Source organism: Schistocerca americana, chromosome 11, assembly GCF_021461395.2.
Source record: "Schistocerca americana isolate TAMUIC-IGC-003095 chromosome 11, iqSchAmer2.1, whole genome shotgun sequence".
Classification (NCBI taxonomy): Eukaryota; Metazoa; Arthropoda; class Insecta; order Orthoptera; family Acrididae; genus Schistocerca; species Schistocerca americana.
Genome location: NC_060129.1, coordinates 153,070,642 through 153,083,177, shown reverse-complemented (window position 1 = coordinate 153,083,177; position 12,536 = coordinate 153,070,642). Strand labels below are relative to the sequence as shown.

At 47.2% G+C, this 12,536-nt stretch overlaps 1 protein-coding gene across 1 annotated transcript in view; it reads right to left on the bottom strand.

Annotated features, from left to right (window-relative positions):
- The window catches only part of LOC124553413 (ankyrin-3-like), a 132,654-nt gene that overhangs the window by 23,791 nt on the left and 96,327 nt on the right, over positions 1-12,536 (bottom strand). Inside the window, exons 9-10 of the mRNA XM_047127277.1 lie at positions 4,638-5,214; positions 3,521-3,649 (exon numbers count right to left, since the gene is read on the bottom strand). Of these exons, the coding sequence (XP_046983233.1) occupies positions 3,521-3,649; positions 4,638-5,214 (706 nt within the window). The remainder of the gene's footprint in view (positions 1-3,520; positions 3,650-4,637; positions 5,215-12,536) is intronic.

The following is a 12,536-nucleotide window of genomic DNA, read 5'->3' as shown; positions in this document are numbered from 1 at the left end:
CTTTATCTTATCGAGTTTGGGTTCGAATGAAGCGTCTTGATGTGCAAAACATGATTGTGAGGGTGGAACATGTAAGCAATGAAGGTCAGGAGACCACGACGTCTTACAAGTGTCGCAAAAGTAAATTCAAATTCTGTTGAACCACATACTCAAAAATGACACATACTCAATCCTACCCTTGATATTATTTTGTTTTAGTTTTCGCCCCTGTTACTTGTATTTCCACTTTTACTTCACCACTTCTTTCTTTATTCGTTTGCATAACACCTACACTATGTGATCAGAAGCATCTGGACACCCCCAAAACCATACGTTTTTCATATTAGACGCATTGTGCTGCCGCCTACTCCCAGTTACTCCATATCTGCGACCTCAGTAGACATTAGACATCGTGAGAGAGCAGAATGGGGCGCTCCACGGAACTCACGGACTTTGTACGTGGTCACGTGATTGGAGGTCACTTGGTCATAAGTCTGTACTCAAGATTTCCACACTCTTCAACCCGTGCGGTTCTAGGCGCTACAGTCTGGAACCGCGAGACCACTACGGTCGCAGTTTCGAATCCTGCCTCGGGCATGGATGTGTGTGATGTTCTTAGGTTAGTTAGGTTTAAGTAGTTCTAAGTTCTAGCGGACTGATGACATCAGAAGTTGAGTCAAACAGTGCTCAGAGCCATTTGAACCATTTTTGAACCACACTCCTAAACATCCCTAGATCCACTGTTTACGATGTGATGGTGAAGTAGAAATAGTGAAGCGACACCTACAGCACAAAAACGTACAGGCCGACCTCATATGTTTACTGAGAGAGGCCATCGAATTGGTCGTAATGTGTAATAGGCACACATCTATCCAAACGATGACACAGGAATTCCAAACTGCATCAGGATCCACTGCAAGTACTATGACAGTTAGGCGGGAGGTGAGAAAACTTGGATTTCATGGTCGAACAGCTGCTCATAAGCCACACATCACGCTCGTAAATGCAAAACGACACCTCGCCTGGTGTATGGAGCGTAAACATTGGACAAGTCTAAAAACGTTGTGTTTAGTGACGAATCACGGAACACAATGTCGCGATACGATGGCAGGGTGTGGGTATGGCGAATGCCCGGTGAACGTCATCTGCCAGCGTGTGTAGTACCAACAGTGAAATTCGGAGGCGGTGGTGTTACGTTGTGGTCATGTTTTTCATGGAAGGGGCTTCAACCCCATGTTGTTTTGCGCGACACTATCACAGCACAGGCCTACATTGATGTTTTAAGCACCTTCTTGCTTTCCACTGTTGAACAGCAATTCGTGGACGGCGATTACATGCTTCAACACGATCGAGCACCTGTCCGTAATGCACAGCCGTTGGCGGAGTTGTTACACGAGAATAACATCTCTGTAATGGACTGACCTGCACGGAGTCCTGACCTGAATCCTATAGAAGACCTTTGGGGTGTTTTGGAACGCCGATTTCGTGCCAGGCCTCACCGATCGACATCGATACCTCTCCTCAGTGCAGCACTCCGTCAAGAATGGGCTGTCATTCCCCAAGAAACCTTCCAGCACCTGATTGAATGTATGCCTGCGAGCGTGGAAGCTGTCATCAAGGCTAAGGGTTGGCCTACACCATACTAAATTACAGCATTACCGATGGAGGGCACAACGAACTTGTAAGTCATTTTCAGCTAGGTGGCCGGATACTTTTGATCACATAGTGTATGTTTTCGCTGAGGGCAGTGCACTTGCATCCTGCTTCCACACCCAGTTTCTTTAGATATAATTCGCAAGATACGTAAATTTCGCTGAAAGCAGGTATTATATTAAACATACCAAAACACAAATAATATTTGGATAAGGATATAGCTTGTCTGGTACATTTCCCAAATTCACTACTGGCCATTAAAATTGCTACACCAAAAAGAACTGCAGATGATAAACAGGTATTCATTGGACAAATATATTATACTAGAACTGTCATGTGATTACATTTTCACGCATTTTGGGTGCATAGATCCTGAGAAATCAGTACGCGGAACAACCACCTCCCCCGTAATAAAGGCCTTTATATGCCTGGGAATTGAGTCAAACAGAACTCGGATGGTGTGTACAGGTACAGCTGCCCATGCAGCTTCAACACAATACCACAGTTCATCAAGAGTAGTGACTGGCGTATTGTGACGAGCCAGTTGTTCGGCCACCATTGACCAGACGTTTTCAATTGGTGAGAGATCTGGAGAATATGCTGGCCAGGGCAGCAGTCGAACATTTAATGTATCCAGAAAGGCCTGTAGAGGACCTGCAACATGCGGTCGTGCATTATCCTGCTGAAATATAGGGTTTCGTAGGAATCGAATGAAGGGGAGAGCCACGGGTCGTAACACATCTGAAATGTAACGTCCACTGCTCAGAGTGCCATCAATGCGAACAAGAGGTGACCGAGACGTGTAGCCAATGGCACCCCATACCATCACGCCGGGTGATACACCAGTATGGCGATGACGAATACAGGCTTCCAATGTGGGTTCATCGCGATGTTGCCAAACATGGATGCGACCATCATGATGCTTTAAACAGAACTTGGATTCATCCGAAAAAATTACGTTTTGCCATTCGTGCACCCAGGTTCGTCGTCGAGTACACCATCGCAGGCGCTGTCTGTGATGCAGTGTCAAGGGTAACTGCAGCCACGGTCTCTGAGCTGATAGTCCATCCTGCTGCAAACGTCGTCGGACTGTTCGTGCAGATGGTTGTTGTCTTGCAAACGTCCCCATCTGTTGACTCAGGGATCGAGATGTGGCTGCACGATCCGTTGCAGCCGTGCGGATAAGATGCCTGTCATCTCGACTGCTAGTGATACGAGGCCGTTGGGATCCAGCACGGCGTTCCGTATTACCCTCCTGAACGCACTGATTTCATATTCCGCTAACAGTCACTGGATCACGACCATCGCGAGCAGCAATGTCGCGATACGATATACCGCAATCGCGATAGGCTACAATCAGACCGTTATCAAAGTCGGAAACGTGATGGTACGGATTTGTCCTCCTTACACGAGGCATCACAACAACGTTTCAGCAGGCAACGCCGGTCAACTGCTGTTTGTGTATGAGAAATCGGTTGGAAACTTTCCTGGTATCAGCACGTTGTAGGAGTTGCCACCAGGGCCAACCTTGTGTGAATGCTCTGAAAAGCTAATCATTTGCATATCACAGCATCTTCTTCCTGTCGGTTAAATTTCGCACCTGTAGGACGTCATCTTCGTAGTATAGCAATTTTAATGGCCAGTAGTGTAACTGCAAGTGAGTGGTTCTGATGTGAATCGAAAGAAGGATGTGGATATGCCTTATCGACACTGGCTGAATCCCCATATCGGAATAAGAAATTGTAGAGACGAAATAATTTTTCCTGAAAACCGTACTCTCTGTTTTATCAAGAAATTCAAACGATATTTTTAATACAGTGGTTGGTAAACGTCCTGATAGATGGTATTAGGAGTGTGAAAGTTGTTGATGTGTAGTGACGTAACTCACCGCAAGCGAGAGACTGCGGCCTCATCAGGTGGAGGGGTGTGGCGGGCAGCTGTGGGTGGAGCAGCTGCGGCAGGAGTCCGGCCGCGGTCGCTGTGGGGCTGGCGGCGGGTGCCGGGGGTGGCCGGCGCACTGTGCAGAGAGGGGCACTGTGTGGGTGAACGTACTCGCACGGGAACCCTCAGGTTGCTTACTACAGACGGCACAGCTGAGGGAGTGCCTCGAAAAGAAAACTGGATACATACTGAAAACAATAGCAGGTTGTCAGTGAACACGAATCACTTAACAGTGAACCAGTTTGCTTCTACACTCTTTCTCCTGCATTCTGCTTACGCATAACTTGCCAACAAACTGTTCAAAATGATGCACAAGCTAAGTGTAATTAAAGAGCCAGCCAAATTGGTGGACTGACAGTTTTACTACATACTACATCAATAATCGCACAGAAATTACAAGGTCATGCATCAGACTTTCTCACACCTTTAAATGTACCACTGCGATCATTAGAGGCTATGCAACCGTATGTAGTTGATGAGCCAGGAACAGGACTATAAGAGCCACAGAAAACAAAACAAAAAAAATAACTTGGAGGAGAGCAGATTTCAAACTTAGCATGCTCTCTCACGATGTCTAACGACTACTGAGGTCGCTGGTATGGAGTACCTGGCAGTAGGTGGCAGCACAATGTACCTAATATAAAAAAGGTATGTTTTTGCAGGTGTCCGGATACTTAAGATCACACAGTGTATCTCTAAGTTTTTATATAGCCCATTTTTCCCGGCATGTCTTTATATCATTTGTGCAGAAGCTTGAGGCCAAAACCAAAGTAACAATAAAATAGAAGTAATGACTGAATAAGGATGGATAACTTAAAGGTCAAAACGGTTTTTGATATTACGTAATACTTGGTTCTTACGCGATTTTTTTATCTATGGTATCAGCTAATAAACACAGTTCAATATCAGAATTGGATGAAGTCAGTGAAAGCATCACCAATCGGTGACGGAGTGTTTTACAGGAGAGATTTACCCACGGGTAGTCAGCAACAAATATTGTAGCCTTGAAAGTACACGCCACATAGAATTGGGAAACTCAGACGAGTAGCTCGTGTCGTGCTAACCTGGGACCCGGTGGTGCATCAGCGAGCAGCTTGGTCACTACGATCACGTCTTCAACACAGTTCCGCATCGCGTCAGCCCATCCCTCTGTGGCCATCACCTGGATGTTGCGGGCCTTTACGAAGGCGACGACGGCCGTAGTAAGGTCTGGGCAGGAGTGTCTCACTGCCAGCACAGCCGCGGCTGCCGCGTTCTCAACTGTCAGCTGAGCGGCCACCTGTTGCTCGCAGATAGACTTCAACGCCGAGACTCCGTATTTGTCAGCAGCGGCGAGGAGCTGGGGGGCCATGCCGGGCAGCTGGGGGGCCTGCAGGGTGTACAGGTAGCCCAGCAGTTCCCTCAGCACCGGGCCCTCCACGTCTGCGATGCTGACCTGACCGCTGCTGGCCTCCAGCGTGTCGTGCTGGAACATGGCCTGGAACACGGGGCTCCGGGCGGCCAGGACGGCCCGGTGCGCCGCCAGCCGCGTCTCCCCCGCCACCAGCGTCACCACAGCGCCTTCGCCCGCGTCCAGAAGGGCGCCGAGGCCCACGCAGGTGGTCTGTTGAACCTCTTCAACTGCTGCCATTGTGGATGAATCTGAAACACAGCGCCAATGAGCAGCCCTCTGCCCTTCTGGAACACCCCCAGTGCTTGTACGAGGCTACGAGGCTTATGCAGTGACAGTAAAGGCCGGTTTCCACTACAGCGCGGCGTGTGGCAACGGCAGCGGCAGCGGCAAGCGTTTTCCGCTTTGACGCGGCGACTCGCGGAATTGGCGTTCCCATCTGGAAGCGGCAGACGCCAGCGGTAGCCAATGACGGACAGCCACTGAGTTGTGGGGCGGGACCCACCGAAACGCCCAGTGCGTTTGATTAACTATATCTTACACTTACATGAAGGAAAGACCTGAAGACATACCAATTTTTCATTTTCTGTACAATGTACTCTTTCACATATTTCATTATTCATGTTTTCTCATTTCACCATAAACAGATTTCCTGACTACCGTTCATGATTGTTCACTATCTCGTAACTCATTGAAACAACGTACGAGAAAAGAGATTATTCAGATAGTTAAGTGAGACAAAAATTTTAAATGTGACACGGTGGCAGGTACACGAAAACAGTAAGAACACAAAGGCTAGGGGGAATGGATGAAAGTGGAAGCCTGATAGAATTTCCCACAGAGCATAATGTAATCATGACCAGCACCTTGCTTAAGAATCATGAAAGAATAATATATATTTGGAACAGAGTTTTCGAAGCCAGATTTTAAGTTATAAGACATTTCCCGGTGCAGACGCATACCTACACTAATTTATTGGTTACGAGCTGCATTTTACAGCTAAAGAGACAGTAAACGGTAGAAAATTAAGGAGATGGAACTTGAATAAGTCAAGACCCACAGTTTTTCGATAATCTTAAAGTTACCGTAAATCAACGACTGACTGAAACAGAGGAAGGAATCCGCTAGAATACGAATGGATATCTTTGAGAGAAGAAGTCGTGAATGCAGCGGAGTATGTGAACGGGAAAAAGGTACAGTATAAATCGTTAGATGAAACGTAATATATTAAATTTGACAAGAGGGAAAAATACAAAAATGCAGCAAATAAAGTAGGCCATGGGAAATAGATATATCTAAACATGACGTTGACAGAAAGTCTAAAATCGCAACGCGATTTTGCGCTTGGAAAACATAGGAGAATGAAAATGAGAAAGAAGAAAGGAAACTTTGCTCAAAGGAGAAGCAACTGTCAAGAACTCATTTGGCAAGCCAGAACTAAGCAAATAAGAGAAGCTAGAAAGTGGAAGGAGTATGTAGAGAGGAGAGGGTGAGCGGTTGTACAAACTAACATAAGCACAATGTTAGATCCCTGTGAAATGTCTGAACACGCAAAGCAATACTGATCCTACCACTTACCTAAGTAGACAAAATGAAGAACTATGAAACTGTGTTTATAACATTTGCATGTTTAGAGAAAGGTTTTGACAATCTTATTTAAAACATTCTTTGAAGCTCTGGAGTTGTCATCGATAAAACACAGAGACATGGGATTATTTATAACTTGTACAGAAACCAAACTGCATTTCTAAGACGTCAATGACTTGAAAGGGAAGCAGTAATTGAAAAGGCAGGATATAAAATTAAGACTGTCAATAGCAAGAAAAGCTTTCTGAAAATGAAAATTTGTTCACATTGAATATAAATTCTAACAGTTGGGTACTATTTTACAAAGGTATTTGTGTGGAATGCAGCCTTGTATGTAAGTGAAACGTGGATGATGAACAGTTCTGTCAAGAAGACAATGGACGCTTTCAAATCGTGGTGATCAATAAGAATGCTGAAGATTAGATACGAGGATCGTGTAACTAAAGAAGAGGTATGGAATTAAGTAGAAGAGGAAGAGGAAATTACAGCACAACTTGACTACAAGAAGAGTTAGTTGACAGGACATATTATGAGGCGTCAAAGAGTGAGGACACAGGGGTTGGGTGATAGTGTTCTGATAACAATCATCCGCTCAAATGCTATTCTACTATTTTATCTATTAATTTTAGCAGTGAATTTACTCTTCCATGCACTTCTCCACAAAACATTTAAACCAAAGCTGAAATCAGCTGAACACCAAATCTTTCAACCACTGTCTGACAACTACTGCATTCACTTTCAACTTTCTGTAACTATCACTGGCTAGCCACACACACATACCGATATAAGGAGGACAGAAATAAACAAACATTAGTTTTCAGCATATAATTCTTTAGGTTGGCAACATGTACGCAAACAAACCAAACAGGAATGGACATGAGGTGAACACACTGTAGTTACGACTTCAAATCAGAGTTTTCGGTATAATGTCTACAGCTAGTGACAGAAGAAAAAAGAGCGAACATGAAAATCTGCTTATGTTGCATAATATAAGTTTTAGTTCAACCTCCAGGCATGTGACCAGGTGAGGGGAAACGCAGATGTCCGCCAAAAACTCGATTCACTGTAAGTAATCAGTTATTCACGTAAAAAAAGACGTGAACAGATTTATAATCTGCAAGTATCACATATCAAAACAAAACTGAATCATTCTAGACTCCACCGAAGATGCCTTAAAGTAAAAGGCAAAATGCGTCTTGAACCAATAAAGTACACTAGATCAAGAAAAAAACGTTCGTTACTTACCAAAGGAAATAATCAATAACTGTAGATACTGGGCAAATTACATCTTATGACATACCAGTAAATTAGTTTCGGTTCAACTTCTCTTTTTTTTTTTTTCTTTATTGTAATTTTAAGCACCTCATACAGGTGGGCTGTCAGCAGCATATTACGCCGCTCTTCGGCCTTAAGTGGGACAATTATATGACATATAGGTGACACAGACAATACAATGAAAACGGCGGGCAAAAAAGGTAGATACAAAAAACAATAAACATGAAGCCGTTCATGCTGGACGAGAAAAAACACTAACACCTGTTGACACGGCGCACATAACACGGAGGACTGCGACGGCACGTGTAAACAGTGGAGGCGTGACGGCGAAAGAACACTAAACACAAAACGAAGGCACACACACGAGACACTGAGACACTGACGGCGATGATCTCCGGCACGCGAAAGTCCACTGAGCGTGTACAAGTCCGGGGACCTGCCAAGAGAGGAGGAGGGGGGGGGGGGGTTGTAAGGGGAAGAGGGGAGAGCAGAGATGCCATGGGCAGAGGAGATAGGGGGAAGGGAGGAAGGGGGAGGGGAAGCCCGGGGAAAGACGGGTGGAGGAAGGGGGATGGGGGAAAATGAAAGAGAAGGGAGGGGAAGTGAGGGAGGGTGCCTAAAGGAAAGGACATAGGAAGTGGGGGGGAGGATCAAAGTTGATGGGAGGGGTAGCTGGAGGGGAGGAGGACACCATCAGGGAGGGGGAGCTGGCGGAAGCCACCTTGGGAGACGGTAAGGAGGGTGGAGAGATGGAGACCGGGTGGGAATAAAGGCGCGGCAGCGGGCGGGGGCGGGAGAGGGTGGGCGAGACAAGTGGGTGAGGAGGATCAAGTTTGTGGGAGGTGTACAGGATCTGTATCCTTTCAAGGAAAAGGAGGAGGTGGGGGAACGGAATGACATCGTACAGGATCCGCGTGGGGGAGGGGAGACGGATGCAATAGGCGAGGTGGAGAGCATGGCGTTCAAGGATTTGAAGGGATTTATTAAAGGTAGGGGTGGCGGAGATCCAGGCGGGATGGGCGTAACAAAGGATAGGGCGGATGAGGGATTTATAGGTGTGGAGGATGGTGGAGGGGTCCAGACCCCACGTACAGCCGGAAAGGAGCTTGAGGGGACGGAGTCGGGAGCGTGCCTTGGCTTGGATTGTCTGGAGATGGGAGGTCCAGGAGAGTCGACGATCGAGGGTGACGCCAAGGTACTTAAGTGTGGGGGTGAGGGCGATAGGACGGCCATAGATGGTGAGATAGAAATCAAGGAGGCGGAAGGACGGGGTGGTTTTGCCTTCAATGATTGCCTAAGTTTTGGAGGGATTGACCTTGAGCAACCACTGGTTGCACCAAGCGGTGAACTGGTCAAGATGGGATTGGAGAAGGTGTTGGGAGCGCTGCAGGGTGGGGGCAAGGGCAAGGAAGGCGGTGTCATCGGCAAACTGGAGAAGGTGGACGGGGGGGGGGGGTGACGGTGGCGGCATGTCCGCCGTATATAAAAGGTACAGAAGGGGAGAGAGGATGGAGCCTTGGGGCACACCGGCGGAGGGAAAAAAGGTGTAGGAATCCGTGTTATGGATGGTGACGTAGGAAGGACGGTGGGAGAGAAAGGAGCTTATCAGATGGACGTAGTTAATGGGAAGGGCGAAGGCTTGCAGCTTGAAGAGGAGACCAGAATGCCATACGCGGTCATAAGCACGTTCGAGGTCCAGGGAGAGGAAGATTGTGGAACGAGGGGAATTAAGCTGTTTGGAAAGAAGATGAGTGAGGTGAAGGAGAAGGTCGTCGGAAGAGAAGGACAGTCGAAAGCCACACTGGGTAACGGGACGGAGGCGATGCTGGTGGAGATGCTGGTGGATGTGGTGGGTGAGGATAGATTCCAGGACCTTGCTGAAGACCGAGGTAAGGCACATGGGACGGTAGGAGGAGACGGCGGACGGCGGTTTGCCAGGTTTAAGGAACATCAGGATACGGGAGGTTTTCCACAGGTCGGGGTAGTAACCGGTGGACAGGACTACATTGTAGAGCCTGGCCAGGGTGGAGAGGAAAGGGACAGGAGCTTCACGAATGTGACGGTAGGTGACACGATCGTGACCAGGAGCGGTGTTGCGTTTGGTGCGGAGTGTAGCAATGAGATCCTCTGTAGTGATAGGGGCATTGAGTTCCGTGTGTGCAATGTTGTCCAAGTACTGGAAACCGGGAGCGAGGGGAGGGACGGAGGTGTCAGTTCGATCGCAGATATCCGGGAAGAGGGAGTAATCGAACTGGGGATCATCGGGGATGGAAAATACATCGGAGAGGTAGGAGGCAAAGTGATTGGCCTTACTAAGGGTGTCAGGGAAAGGGTGATCATCATGGAGAAGAGGATAATAGGGGGAGGGTTTAGTTCTGGTAAGGCGACGGAAGGCCGACCAGAACTTGGACGAGTTGATTAGTAGGGTAGCATTTAAACGGGAGCATGTCTGTCGCCAGTGCCGGCGTTTCTGGGCCGCGAGCAAATTTCGATGTGTCGCTGGAGTTGCCCGAGGCGTCGGAGTGTGTCCGGGTCATGCGTGTGGAGGAAGGCACAGTAGAGACGGAGGGATTCACGGAGGAGGAGGACGGCCTGTGGGGGTAAGGTAAGACGGTGGGGGTGGATGGCAACAGTAGGGATTTAACTTCTCATTCCACATGCTATTAAATGCCGTTTAAAAGAATTCATCCATCCCTTCTGAAAAACTGGAGTTACTTGCATATCTCGGCAGATAAATAGATTTTGGACATTTATCATGCGACGAAATACATGACTTTTTACAAGTAATCGTTTGCAAAAAAACACGTTTCGATTTCTTGAACCGTTTACGAAATTTGCGGTCGATACAACCATACGGTGTACGACGAGCAGGACGCAGTATTGGTCGCATCACGAGCGATCGCATGATCGGAGGAAATCCTCTCTGGCTTCCGGCAGCAATCTGATTTGGTGAAGACTGCCAGTCTCGCTAGCGGGATGAAAGCAGAGCTCACCATCTGCAGCATCGTCGACAGGACTGACTGCGGACCTTTGGTACAGAGCCGAGTGGAGGGTCTGAATCAGAGGCTGAGACGGTTCTGCGACCATGTGGGCTGCAGATTCCTCGACTTGCGCCATAGGGTGGTGGGGTTTCGGGTTCCGCTGGATAGGTCAGGAGTCCACTACACGCAACAAGCGGCTACACGGGTAGCAGGGGTTGTGTGGCGTGGGCTGGGCGGTTTTTTAGGTTAGAAGGCCTTGGACAAGTACAGAAAGGGCAACAGTCTCAACGGGTGCGGGGTAAAGACAGGACATGCGGGGACCAAGCAGCAATCGGTATTGTAATTGTCAACTGTCGAAGCTGCGTTGGTAAAGTACCGGAACTTCAAGCGCTGATAGAAAGCACCGAAGCCGAAATCGTTATAGGTACAGAAAGCTGGCTGAAGCCAGAGATAAATTCTGCCGAAATTTTTACAAAGGCACAGACGGTGTTTAGAAAGAATAGATTGCATGCAACCGGTGGTGGAGTGTTCGTCGCTGTTAGTAGTAGTTTATCCTGTAGTGAAGTAGAAATGGATAGTTCCTGTGAATTATTATGGGTGGAGGTTACACTCAACAACCGAGCTAGGTTAATAATTGGCTCCTTTTACCGACCTCCCGACTCAGCAGCATTAGTGGCAGAACAACTGGGAGAAAATTTGGAATATATTTCACATAAATTTTCTCAGCATGTTATAGTCTTAGGTGGAGATTTCAATTTACCAGTTATAGACTGGGACACTCAGATGTTTAGGACGGGTGGTAGGGACAGAGCATCGAGTGACATTATACTGAGTGCACTATCCGAAAATTACCTCGAGCAATTAAACAGAGAACCGACTCGTGGAGATAACATCTTGGACCTATTGATAACAAACAGACCCGAACTTTTCGACTCCGTATGTGCAGAACAGGGAATCAGTGATCATAAGGCCGTTGCAGCATCCCTGAATATGGAAGTTAATAGGAATATAAAAAAAGGGAGGAAGGTTTATCTGTTTAGCAAGAGTAATAGAAGGCAGATTTCAGACTACCTAACAGATCAAAACGAAAATTTCTGTTCCGACACTGACAATGTTGAGTGTTTATGGGAAAAGTTCAAGGCAATCGTAAAATGCGTTTTAGACAGGTACGTGCCGAGTAAAACTGCGAGGGACGGGAAAAACCCACCGTGGTACAACAACAAAGTTAGGAAACTACTGCGAAAGCAAAGAGAGCTTCACTCCAAGTTGAAACGCAGCCAAAACCTCTCAGACAAACAGAAGCTAAACGATGTCAAAGTTAACGTAAGGAGGGCTATGTGTGAAGCGTTCAGTGAATTCGAAAGTAAAATTCTATGTACCGACTTGACAGAAAATCCTAAGAAGCTCTGGTCTTACGTTAAATCAGTAAGTGGCTCGAAACAGCATATCCAGACACTCCGGGATGATGATGCCGTTGAAACAGAGGATGACACGCGTAAAGCTGAAATACTAAACACCTTTTTCCAAAGCTGTTTCACAGATGAAGACCACACTGCAGTTCCTTCTCTAAATCCTCACACAAACGAAAAAATGGCTGACATCGAAATAAGTGTCCAAGGAATAGAAAAGCAACTGGAATCACTCAACAGAGGAAAGTCCACTGCACCTGACGGGATACCAATTCGATTCTACACAGAGTACGCCAAAGAACTTGCCCCCCTTCTGACAGC